General features: G+C 50.2%; 1 protein-coding gene across 7 annotated transcripts in view; it reads left to right on the top strand.

Moving 5' to 3' along the window:
- EIF4E3 (eukaryotic translation initiation factor 4E family member 3) overlaps positions 1–12,417 on the top strand; it is a 70,699-nt gene that overhangs the window by 45,205 nt on the left and 13,077 nt on the right. For all 7 annotated transcript variants that reach the window (XM_014532409.1, XM_014532411.1, XM_014532405.1 and 4 more), the window contains one exon: positions 10,455–10,527. In XM_014532409.1, the coding sequence (XP_014387895.1) occupies positions 10,455–10,527 (73 nt within the window). The remainder of the gene's footprint in view (positions 1–10,454; positions 10,528–12,417) is intronic.

Raw genomic sequence — 12,417 nt, 5'->3', positions numbered from 1 at the left:
CCGTGACGCGGGGACAGTGGCGGCTTTCTCCGAAATTCCCCCCTGTGCGCGCGCGGGTGAGCGCCCCCCGCAGCCTCTCTGTTCTGTCTCCCGTGCTGAATGCTACGCAGTGAATTGTGTGTGTTTACTTTTCATCTGTCTCGATCCCTATGTTAAGGGCCACAAAGCAGGGACTTTGTTTTTGACACTTGCTGTATCACAACACCTAGAACTGCCTGGCACACAGTAGGAGCACAAGAACTTGTTGACAAGGGAGTAAATGGGTGCATGCAGAGCCCCTTTTCGTATCTCACACCCAGGGCTGCCCAGGAGCTTAGGAGCGCGCTGATGCATCTGCAGTGGGTGACTGTCAGGAGGAAGTGTGTGTGACAGTCCTCTGACATTTACTCACTGCACACCAACCTGGTCTCATCAGTAGGAGGCCTTGCATAAAATGCCTGCAAGCCTTTTTAAAGGTGAAATTCGCCTTTTTGAGGAGGACAGACTCATTCTTCTCTTCCTATGGGCTTAGCACCACCTGTAAGAACTGACATCGGACCCGTTGTCTTTTCTGGCGCTCAAAGAAGTTGGGGGTAGGGGAGGTACAAGGCTCTTTTTTTTTCCCAAAATATTTTCACTTTCATTATGAGATGCTAAGAGCATTTCGCTGTTGTAAGGAGAGTTTTTAGCCAACTATCAAAATGAAACCATGTGTGTCTTTGTTTTCAAGGGTGTGCTGTAACCACTTGTTAACAGGTATCTGTGTCCAAGGAGTTAAACCTGGACCCCAGGTCTAAATTGTGAATACTGTTGACTGGGGGGGGGGGGGGGGGGGGGGCAGTATCAAGAGAGTTTCTCTTTAAACAGGTCAAAAATCAGTCTACTTACAAGAGTAACATTTTTAAGAATGGTCTAAGATAATACTACATAACACACAACTTTTAAAGAATATTTTGTATCTTTTTAAAAATTTTTTTATTGATTTCAGAGAGGAAGAGAGAGAGAGAGAGGAAAAACACCAATGATGAGAGAGAACCATTGATTGGCTGCCTCCTGCACGCCCCACACTGGGGATCGAGCCCGCAAGCCGGGCATGTGCCCTCACCTGGAATTAAACCATGACCTCCTGGTTCATAGGTCGACACTCAACCACTGAGCCACCCGGATAGGGCTATTTTTGTATCTTTTTAAGATAAGAACATGGTAACTTCAGTGAAGACAAACTATTGCTTTCCTATTATGTACTTGCACATTTTTGTTCTCTGAAAGCCAGAAGTCAAGTGAAATGTACTGTTATTGTCACATGTGGAAATCTTTAATAGAAGTGGCTCTATTAGTTTAGAGATTATAATCAGTTCCAACGCTGCTCACATGAATTCATTTCCCTGGTCGGCCATCCCGTGGCTTGTATTGGACTTTCTCCACTTCTTTGGGAGCCCATTGCATTTATGTAGGCGGCCCCTTCCTCTTGGGGGTATGAACACATTGAGTTCTAGGGGTTCATTTATCACTTTTCCCCAGAGAAACAATTCTGGAGAGAGTGGGGAAGTTCTTAGCTGATACCTACCGTCAGAGACATCATCCACAGGCCTCCCTCCCATGGCTTCAGACTCTCCTTTGGCACCTACCTCCCGGCCTGTCCTACCATCCAGCGCTGTGCGATGAGGACGAGAGAGAAGCCTCCCTTCATATATCCACAGGCTGTTCTGAGGACAAATGAGAGCCATGGATGTAGAACACCAGCACATAAGTGCTTAATAAAGGTTAGCTCCTAACATTGATATTTCATGCTCCCAAACTACAGCCCCTCCCCCCCTCCCCTCACACACCCACCCACAGCCCCTGGAGCAGCTTATCTGAACTCAGTGTGTGAGGCCAGCAACCTCGTTCATTCCCCTTGTCCCCCGAGGATGAACTGGAGAGCTGCTCAGTGGACTTACTTGCATTTCCAGTAGTAAACTCCAGTGTGACCCTATTTGTGTTCTGTTGTGTGGGCGTTTTCAGGTAGACTGTGGCTAAGGATTTCAGCATTTGGGAGCTAATTTTGTTTGAGGGTATAGCCTGAAGAGTTTTCCTTCCATTTTCTGGATATTTAAAACCCTGCCCTTTCTTGATTCTTAGAGGCCACTCTTAGTTATGTGTCTCTGCTTTGTTTTCATCTCATGGTTACCCCTTTCTCTGCGTTTTATCCACGGCCCTTAGTCCTCTTCTTGTCTCTGTCCACACAGTGAGCTCATCCAGTCACAAGGCATTGTGCACTGTGATTCCCCAAACTGGGCACTGCTGCGTCTGTGTGGCGTCTCACACACATCCCAGCGGTGTGTGCCCGGCCACCTCCTTCCATCTGTCCATCTCAGATCACAGCAGTTAACAGAGCTCCTTCGTTACATCTGTCCCACCCAGAAACCTTGGAGTTATCTGTGACTCTCTGCCTCCTTCCCCCTTTCTCCTCTCTCCTGTCTTTCTCCCGACCCTCTACATCAGTGGTTCTCAACCTTGGCTGCACATTAGAATCACCTGGGAATCTTTTTAAAATCCTGATTTCTGGGCCTCATCCTCCAGAAATTCTGTTTCTTTGTTGTAGAGTGGGGCCACAACATTAGTAACAAAGAAACAATTTCCAGAGGATGAGGCCCAGAAATCAGGATTTTAAAAAGATTCCCAGGTGATTCTAATGTGTAGCCAAGGTTGAGAACCATTGCTCTACATCATTTTCAACAAATGCTATTGATTCTACCATTAAAGTGTATCCAGAATTCAATTCATTGTCACCACCTGTATCCTAGACTTTAGGCCACACCAGCTTTCTCACCTGGATGAATGCAAGTCTCCTAACTGCTCTCCTTGCTGCTACCCTTGCCCCTGCAGCCCATTCCCATCACAGCAGCCAGAGTGGCCCCTCTAATACCTCAGTTCAAGCTTGCTGCTTTTCTGCTCTGTTTCACTCAGAGCAAAAGCTAAAGTGCTTGTAACAGCCCATGGGATTCTGCAGCATTTCCTGCCCCCCCCCCCCCCCGAAACCTTTGTCCCTTGGTCTCCCTGTCACTCTCCCTCCTGCCTACACCCTTGTGGCTCACTGGCCCCTTCTTTCTCCATTATCCCAAGCATGGTTCTTTGCCATCCAGGTCCCCTGCCTGGATGCTCTTCCCTCAGGCATCTGAGAGCGCCTGCGCTTTTTTTCTTTTTCTGGTTCCTGCTCAGATGCCACCTTCTCAGGGCGGCCATTCCTGAGCCCTGATACACAGTGGCACGCACCTCCAGACACACTCCCCGCCCCTTTGCTCTCTGGGGTTAGCCGCCTTGGCCTGTCCTCTCTCCTTAAAATGTGCTTCCCGGGGTCTCTCCCCACCTCTGACCAGCGCCCGGCACAGGTGGCCACACCAAATACCTAGGCCAGTGATGGCGAACCTTTTGAGCTCGGCATGTCAGCATTTTGAAAAACCCTAACTTAACTCTGGTGCCATGTCACATGTAGAAATTTTTTGATATTTGCAACCATAGTAAAACAAAGACTTATATTTTTGATATTTATTTTATATATTTAAATGCCATTTAACAAAGAAAAATCAACCAAAAAAATGAGTTCGTGTGTCACCTCTGACACGCGTGTCATAGGTTCGCCATCACTGACCTAGGGCCTCGTTGAATTCCGCCCACGGCGGCTCGCCCTTTCCCACTGCGGTCACTCCGCTCAGCCATTATTTCTTCACGTGCAGTCTCTTACCCTGACCTCCCAGTCACCGAATCACCGGCTGTGCTTGTTAAAATGCAGGCTCCCCACCCTGCCCACTTACTCAGTGAGACCTCTGGGGTGGGGTGTGCATTTGTAACAAATTCTCAAAACTTGAGAATTACTGCTCTGTTTATTGACAAGGTTAATTGGGCATCTGACCCACTGCTCTAGGTGCTAAGAATGCACAGATGATGACAGCATTGACCTGGGCACCCAGGAGGGGTGTCTCCCATGCTGGATGCTCCCACAGATCTGTGATGAGCCCAGCGCGGTGCCGAGTTCTAGAGGGACCCACCTTTCAGGGTGTGATGCTTTCAAATACATTCGAGTTGTGTGCTCCACGCTGATAAACCTGATCCATGGAGGTGGGGGCTTGGCAAAGAGGATCCCCAATTGTCCTTGTTCATAGAATGGCCCAGGGGGACTAGGCGAGGCAGGAGACTGCATGGGAGGCCACAGCTGATGGGTAGTGGCTGGCTTCTCAGCTACTCCTGTTCTTCCCCCCTCCCCGCCCCCCCATTCTTGCCTCTGAAACGACAGGCCCTTTTAAGGCCCAGGAGTTTATTTTGTGTAGGGGACGACGGGGCTCTGGCCTGGTGAGGGCTCGCAGCCTGTCCAGCTGTGGGTCAGTGGCTGCTTTCTGCAGACAGGCCTGTGGTCGCTAAACATCCTCTCCCAGGAAAGTTACTCGTTCTTACCAGCACTGTCTGTTCAAAAGTATACTTTCCCTTTTTAATATTAGAGACGCGCTTTCCTTATTTTCAAACTAAGACAGCTGGCAAGACTTTAGGGACCTGACACGATGACAGTGGAAACTTGGCCTTGCGTGGTTCTGTTGTCAACTCTAACCAGCCGCCCTCTTCCACCCACCCTCCATGCGCTGGGGGAGTAAGTGTGTATCAAGCTCAAAAGAGTCCCAGTTGCTACTGTCAAGGAGCTTGTAGGCTAGGGATGACAATAGCAGGGAAAAATAAGAACTGCAGAAATAAAGCATTCAGATCGTATAGATAGTTTCAATGGATGCATTATTCAATGCTAATAATATGCCCTGAATCATTTTTGCATGTGACTCTTTCTCAAGCAGCAAGCTGCTGTAACCACAAGCCACAGATCTGTCTAAAACGTGATTAAAATGAAATCTGTCAAAAAGTAATTTAAAGGAATGAGTGCTCTCAACAGGACATTGTTCATCACATGCCTGAGTTTTCCCTCTGACAGCTGAGCCTGATGTTAACAAAGTCAACAGGAAGACGGACTTTCAGGAGACATCCCTGGCTTTGTGGTTTCCCCTTAATGTTCTCTTCACGGAAATGAGATGATCTCTCAAATTAGGTGGAGTGTTGTCATTATTCATTTTCTCATGCAGCATTTTCTGTGCATGTTCACTGGACGTGTGTCTCCATTAGTTGGACTATGGAACCAGGTATAAAGCTGAAACGTCTTTCTCACTTTAACCAGTTAATATTAACTACACTTCCTCAGTATGCTGGGGGGCACTAGCCGGTTCATCTCCACTCCTTTGTTTTCCTGTCTTTCTGCTGCAGCCTATCAGTGGCTTTTGGTTGGTCAGTTATTTTCTTCTCATGTCCAGCCCCAGGAAACGACCTGCAGATGTCTTCTTCCTGAGCTGCACACCTTGCAGCACATGTTGGGGAGGCATTATTGCCAGGGACTCTGGCAGCATCTCACCCTGCCTTGCACCTCTGCTTCTGCCCACTGGGGACTAGATGGGTGGTGGGAGAGGCGAGGACAACAGGCAAGAGCAGGGGGTGGGCCCAAAAAGGGGGAATATAACTTCAGGTGGGGCGAGAGAGGTATTTGTGATCCCATGTTCTGTATGTGACTGCCCATGCTGACAGTGACCGCTTGGTTTTCACCGAGAGGCATCCTCATCAAGCCAGGCAGACCAGAGAAAGGACCCAGGTCTGCCAAGAGACAGGCTCACTAAGCCTTCATTTCCTGATCTATAAAGTGAGGATAATAATACCAGCTTGGCAGGATTGCTGTAAGGGCTTGAAATAATATATGTAAAACCCTTACATATCGCATGTGCTCAACAAAAGGAAGCCATTGTCACAGTAATATCATTAAATCAGAGAGAAAACTCCTGGAGAAACAGTTCAAACTCCTCACCTGCTCATGCAGGGCAGTTAGAGTCCCAGGGCTGTCTCAGCCCCCACTGAGCGCAGGGAGGGGGCACAGAGCTCCATGTGTGAAATAGGTCCTGACTCCTCAGCTGTGGTTTTCACCAGCTCTGCCTATATCTCCTACGAATGCTCCAAGTCTATGTATCTATTCCTCTCTCAGCTGCTTCTCCCACTGCCTCTGTCCCAGGCAAATAAAAGAGGATTTAAACATTGTTCCTTTGCCTTCGGGAGTAGGGGATTCAGAGAGCAGACAGCCAGTTCTAAACTCTGCGGGGACAAGGGCTCTGTCTCTGTTCCCTCAGCTGGGAGGTGTGCAGTGAATCTGTTGACTGAATAAATGATAAATCCTCTGAAACTTGCGACGTGCTCGCAGGGCTTCTCAGCCTTGACTCCATGGCGTTCGGGACTAATGCTTCCGTGTTGAGGGCTGGCGTGTGCACTGCAGGAGGCTCAGCAGCAGCCTGGCCTCCTGCCATGAGGCCAGCAGCATCCCATTCAGTCGCGATGACTGTCTGTGGCTGTGCCAGTGTCCCCTGGGCCACACCACAGAGGAGCATTCTTGGCCTGTAGAGAGAGGGTTCAGTTAGGGTTCTCTTGGAAGATTTGAAATAAGAAGACCTTTAAAAGATAGGAGAATAGGTCTGGCCAGTTTTCTCATTGATTAGAGTGTTGCCCCTTGGACTGAAGGGTCACAGGTTTGATCCCCGTCAAGGGCACATACCTTGGTTGCAGGCTCGATCCTCAGCCCTGGTCAGGGCATGTGCAGGAGGCAACCAATCGATGTGTCTTCAGTGTGCTGGGTGGGCACTAGCCAGATGTTTCTTCCATCGATGTTTCTCTCTCTGTGTCTCTCCCCCTCCCTTCCACTCTCTAAAAACAAATGGAAACAAGATCCTTAGGTGAGGATTAACAACAAAAAAGATAGAATACAGTGTACGTGTGATGCAAGTACAGCTGTTTGTTTAATGGACATCCACCACATACAGGGACCTTCCAGTTGCTACACTATCTGTTGGCATAAGAGGGAAGAGCAGGTGTGGCTCGGCTGCCAGGGCTGCAGCTCTGCCCTCAGCCGCCTGCACTGCCGCCTGAAGAGCCAGGAAGCGTAGACGATCCAGCTTGTGGGTCCACATTGAACCAGCAAGTCCAGCACACACTGGTCTGTTCGCAAGGCGCCGTCACTTAGAAACCTGCTTTGTTTGCCCCTTCAACGTCATTCTGTGGCTCTGGCCCAGCCTTGCCCTTGAAGAGGTCCGAGGTTCAGATATGAGGTTAGGCACATGGGCACTTGGCAGTGACTGTCGGAATCAGCTGTGGCGCACAGAGTAATGCCATGCCGTGCACAGGCCAAGCCAGACATCTACTACCATCGGAAGTTCCGACAACTCCATCCTGTTACTTTGATGCCTGGATATTCATAAAGCTGCAGCAGTTGTAAGGAGCCTTCTATCAGAATCCAGAAATTAGAAAAATTAGTTTCCGTAGAACCTGACATCTTTCAAACAGCAATGGGTCAGCATCGGGAGATGTTAATCGGAATGGAGCTGTTGTGGAGCAGGAGCCTGCTGGTGTCAGTGTGGCCTCCCCCCAACCCCCCTCCGTTGGAAAAACGATGCTAAGGAAGTTATATGGACACAACCTCATATTAAAAATGGGATTCAGCCCTAGCTGGTTTGGCTCAGTGGATAGAACGTCAGCCTGTGGACTGAAGGGTCCCAGGTTCGATTCCAGTCAAGGGCACATGCCCAGGTTGTGGGCTCGATCTCCAGTAGGGGGCGTGCGGGAGGCAGCCGATCAATGATTCTCTCTCATCATTGATGTTTCTCTCTCTCCTTCTCCCTTCCTCTCTGAAATCAATAAGAATGTATTTTAAAAAAAAATGGGATTCAGCAAAGACTGTGGCCTGAATGAGAACACACCTAGAATCAGTTGCAAAATCCCCTTAAAAATGTAAGTAGGGCTTGACTGGAAAGTCAGGGGTACAGAGCAGGAAATCTCAGATGGGTCACCTGTATTCTGATTAGGTTTCTGTGGCCTCAGGCGCGTTACCAAACCTCTCTAAATTCTGGCTTGCTCACCTGTACAATAGTAAGAAATAATATTGACAGCTATGTAAGTAGGCTCGCAAGGACTCGCCGCCGTAGTGCATTCATTTCGTACACACTAGCTGCTGGCGTTGTTGTTTTAAACACCGAGCAGCACTGCCTAGTCCTTGTTTCATTCTAGAGCCCTTTTATAGACTGGAAACTAGATTTCTTCCAAAAAATTAGAAGGAAAAAATGTCTCCAAAAATGTGAAACTGAGGGGACCTAAGTGACTTTGTATGACGGTCTCCTGCGTGAGAGTGTGAGTGGCAGGTCGCCAGTGAACTTCCTTCTAGGTTAGAAGGCGGGTCCTCACAATGTGTCTGCTTCAGTTGACGTAATGCTATGAGGTGCACATTCAAATTACTCTCATCTAAACCATTATAAATTGTGGTGGAACTTTAAAAATTAGTAAAAATTTGAAATATGTAATTTTAAAATGAAAAAATAGAAAGTCCATTTACTTCCTTTGGACCCCAGCCCCTCTCCCGACAGGGAGCCCTGCACTCTCTCATCCTCTGCTGTGGGGGGCGGGGGGCGGGGGGCCAGCTAAACTTTTCAAAGGGAAAAAGTGCCAGGAGATTTTCATATAAAAGCAATAAAATTTTCACGTGCATATCTCTTCAGAAAAAAAATCAAGGTTTTTTTTAAAAAGCCCCTCCCCCCGCCACTGTTTTCATAATCTTAGCCAACAACAGGGTAAAGGCCTGCATTAAACACAAATCAATATTTGTCCAAGTCAGCCCTCACCGCCACCAGCCCAGACGGCCCGGAAACACGGTGGACGAGGCTCGGGCACTGAGGAAGTGGCGCGCTCCCCGCGCTCGCAGCGTACTTAGGAGGCTTTAAGACAGGCAGCAACGTGCAATCATGGTGGTTATTGTGGATTTGCTTTTTCAAAAATAGTGTCCAGCTTCTTTATGAAAACTAGAAATGAGTTGTACACCCAGTGCTGCAGAGAAGTTTATCAGACTTTACCTGCTCAACAAGGATCCCTGTTTGTCCTCAAACTGATCTTTAACTGCTTACTTAGCAACCTCCAGGCCAGGGCGCTGATTTCAGAAATGTGTCTCTGGCATTCAGGTTCGACACCCAGGGATCATTCATTGGTCCATAGTTACCGAATGTCACCTGTAGAACCCTGACACGCCTCGTGTCCCCCCATAGAACCAGGCACCTGGGCCTGGCCCTTGCTCGGCCCTCCCTCACCTGAGCTATGAGTTTTATGCACATCCCAGTGTCAGTGCCTGACGACCATCCCGGGCAGCGGTCACGATCCGGGGTTCCACAGACCACTGATGGTCCATGAGGTCTGAAAGGTTGGCAATGGCTGATCCACAGAGTTCACCTTCTTAAGGACCTGGGTCTGCCTCTGAGGGTCGGTAAAGAGCGTCCCTTTCATCGATCCCTGTGGGTCAGCCACGAGCCAGCACGCGCCCTCAGCACGCCTCTGTCTGGCCAGTGAACAGACATGGTGCTGGGAAGCATTATTTTGAGTGTGAATTCTCACCTTAGGTCTGATGTAGCGGGCACATCATTTTTGAGCAAGAACTGCTGATTCCATGTAGGGAGAAAGAAAGCGTGTATGTCACAGAGTTTTCTAAGGATTGATGACGTCATGTCATGTTACCCGTCCCAGGCAGCTGCCTGGCTTTCTACTGAATAAGCCGTAGTATGTTGCCATCTAGTGGAGCATGGGCAAATGGAAGATTAACGTATTCTGACCACAGAGATCGCAGAGCTAATTCAATCAGCCACGGAAATTAACTGACTTTCCCAAAGGCAAGTATTTTGGACACACATGCAAGTCCCTGGGTCACAAAGGTGACCTCGGTCATATCTGTCCTCCGCGCACAGACGCCTGCCTCTCAAGTTCACATTTGCCACGGAGCCTACAGCCTTCACACAGGGAACCAGTCAGGACCCTGCATTGTCATGGTCACCTGGGCATAGGCACACTTTCTTGTCCAAAGTCTTAGGCAAAAGGCTTGGTCATTACAAGGTTATTTTAGGGTTTTTTAAAATGTGATTTTGAGGTTTCCAATACCTTTCTTAGATACATTTCAGGTTTTTTCTACTAAATTCCCACAGAATGAGTAAGTTTATTTTTAGAAAAGCAAACCCATGACTTCAGAAAGTAGGAATTTCACATCTTAAATTGTAAATAGGTCCCAGGAATGTGAGTCGGAAGGTCTAGCCCAGGGGTGGGCAAACTTTTTGACTCGAGGGCCACAATGGGTTCTTAAACTGGACCGGAGGGCCGGAACAAAAGCATGGATGGAGTGTTTGTGTGAACTAATATAAATTCAAAGTAAACATCATTACATAAAAGGGTACGGTCTTTTTTTTTTTTAGTTTTATTCATTTCAAACGGGCCGGATCTGGCCCGCGGGCTGTAGTTTGCCCACGGCTGGTCCAGCCCGACTTGCCTGATGCCTGCAGGTTCCTGTGGACTGGTGCACGCACACTGACTGCTTGCTGCTGTCTCTGCCCTTTTGCTTGTTCACTTAGATCTCTCCCTGGGGCCACAGCAGCCGAGTGCGCATCAAACCTGAAGAAAATCTACACGGTACAGACGGTACAGGTAAGTCCAAGCAGGAGCACACCCCATGTGGTGCATGCGGGACGCTGAGTCGTGCACCCTGACCGCCCTGGGCCCCTCGGTTCTGCCCCGGCTCTCGTCTACACCGTGCTGGCCCCGTGGTTCTGCCCCGGCTCTCGTCCACACTGTGCCGGCCCCGTGGTTCTGCCCCGGCTCTCGTCCACACTGTGCCGGCCCCGTGGTTCTGCCCCGGCTCTCGTCCACACTGTGCCGGCCCCGTGGTTCTGCCCCGGCTCTCGTCCACACTGTGCCGGCCCCGTGGTTCTGCCCCGGCCGTGCCGGCCCCGTGGTTCTGCCCTGGGCTCTCGTCCACGCTGTGCCGGCCCCATGGTTCTGCCCTGGGCTCTTGTCCACACCTTGCTGGCCCCGTGGTTCTGCCCGGGCTCGGTCAGACTCCAGCTCCCTGTGTGGGCTCTGCTTTCCCATCTAGAGGTGCTGGCACCACCACAGGCCACCGGGAGGAGCTGGGGGTGTCGAGTGTGGACATGAGGGTCTAAGACCAGTTTCCTACTTCACGTTCAAATTCCCTGTCCTCAATTGGGCCAGTCTCCACCCTGTTAACTTCTGTAAAATTACTATCCTGTGCACCTCCTCCAGGTGGAAAGGAGGGTGAATAGCAGGGCACTGGTACACCGAAGGTTCTGTTTTTCTTGGGAACATTCCAGGAGGAAATTTGCCAGTTTCCCTGAAATGAAAGATGATCATTTCACTGGCAGAAGACTGTCCAGTGGCAGAGTTGCCATCAGAAGTGGGAGCTGGGATTCAGCAGGTGGGCCTCTTGGTCTGACTCCTGCGTCATCACGTTAGGCCACCGCACACTTTCACTCCCACCTGATCCCTGAGTCACCCAGTGAGGTCGCGGTCCTGGCCCTGGGACACAGGGAGGAAGCGGGGTTTCCGCGTCGCCTGTGAGGGTTGTCCTGGCAATTAGTTCTACTTTAATTTTTTCACAAGACAGTCTCAGCATCCACGTTCAGCCTAGAGGACGTCCCCCACCCCCGCCCCAGCCCTGCCGCTTCCTCGGTCTTGGGGCTCCTTGTCCTGTGGCTGCGCTGTTCCTGTCGGACCCGCCAGGGGCAAGTCCCCTCTGCTCAGCGTACCATGCTGGAGGGTGTTCCCACAGTCCTCACAGAGGGGTTCTGTAGCCCCTTCCACACGAGCTGGGAAAGGTTGGCTCTTCGTAAACCTAATTCTCATCTAAACCTAATGACCACACGGAACAGTGATGCTCGAGCAGGTTAGACTCAGCCTCTGTTTCCTTTCCTATGAGCCTCCGGTGCGACGGCCATTAGGACGGACACACAGACATGCACATTTCAGAGTCCAGGCCTGGCCCCGTCCCTGTGGCTAGTACTGCTATTCCTATCACTCGTTGTCCTATATAATAAAAGCCTAATACGCAAATCGACCGAACAATGGGACGACCGGTCGCTATGACGTGCACTGACCACCAGGGGCAGATGCCCCACGCAGGATCTGCCCCAGCCCTCAGGCCCCAGGCCAGCCAAGGTGGGTGCCAGAGGGGGGCCCCCGATCGCCCCGCTGGTCACCCCACAGATTGGCCCTAATCACCAGCCAGGCCTAGTGACCCTACCCGTGCATGAATTTCGTGCATTGGGCCTCTAGTTTTTATATAATGTTTCTGTCTACCAGCCACTCTGTCTTCGTTAGTTCTGGCTGCTCTAACAGAATTCCATAGACAGGTGGCTTCAACATCAGAAATGTATTTCTCACAGTCCTAGAGGCTGGGCCTCCAGGCGTTGCGAGGCCCATCCCCAGCGTCGTGTGGAGGCGAATGCAGAGGAGTGTTTGCTTGGAGACCACCGCATGCGAGGCATAGAACGTGGCCCCACTGCAGCCAGGAATGCTGTT

This window comes from Myotis brandtii, unplaced genomic scaffold, assembly GCF_000412655.1.
Source record: "Myotis brandtii unplaced genomic scaffold, ASM41265v1 scaffold89, whole genome shotgun sequence".
NCBI lineage: Eukaryota > Metazoa > Chordata > Mammalia > Chiroptera > Vespertilionidae > Myotis > Myotis brandtii.
The sequence above is the reverse complement of the archived record's forward strand: the minus strand, read 5'-3'. Positions and strand labels throughout refer to the sequence as shown.